Genomic DNA, 359 nt, shown 5'->3' with positions numbered 1-359 from the left:
AGCAGCAGCAGCGGCAGCAGACGTGCAGCACTCCTGCAGCAGCAGCAGCAGCAACCACAACAACAACAGCAGCAGCAACAGCAGCAACAGCAGCAACAGCAGCAGCAACAGCAGCAGCAGCAGCAACAGCAGCGGCAGCAGCAACAGAAGCAACGGCAGCAGCAGCAGCAGCAGCAGCAGACCTCTATGTGCAGCACGGGGTCCCCCCGCTGCTTCCAGGCGGCCCATTCTTGGCTGTCTTTGCGCACGAGAGGCCGCAGCGGCTGCGGCAGAAAGTGGAGGCCCTTTTCCGTGGCCACCAAGTCCACCTGCAGCAGCAGCAGCAGCAGCAGCAGCAGCAGCAGAGGGGGCGGGAGGAA

The 359-nt window shown here is 63.8% G+C and overlaps 1 protein-coding gene across 1 annotated transcript in view; it reads right to left on the bottom strand.

The window, feature by feature from the left end:
- The window catches only part of ETH_00039635 (flavoprotein domain-containing protein, putative), a gene marked incomplete at both ends in the record, with an annotated part of 1823 nt that extends 1515 nt beyond the window's left edge, over positions 1 to 308 (bottom strand). The window contains one exon of the mRNA XM_013376512.1: positions 183 to 308. Within this exon, the coding sequence (XP_013231966.1) occupies positions 183 to 308 (126 nt within the window). The remainder of the gene's footprint in view (positions 1 to 182) is intronic.
- Between the last annotated feature and the right edge of the window lie 51 nt (positions 309 to 359).

The sequence above is a fragment of the Eimeria tenella genome, genomic scaffold (assembly GCF_000499545.2).
Source record: "Eimeria tenella Houghton genomic scaffold, Eth_scaff3583, whole genome shotgun sequence".
NCBI classification, from domain to species: Eukaryota; Apicomplexa; class Conoidasida; order Eucoccidiorida; family Eimeriidae; genus Eimeria; species Eimeria tenella.
This window is presented reverse-complemented; position numbering and strand designations above follow the sequence as displayed.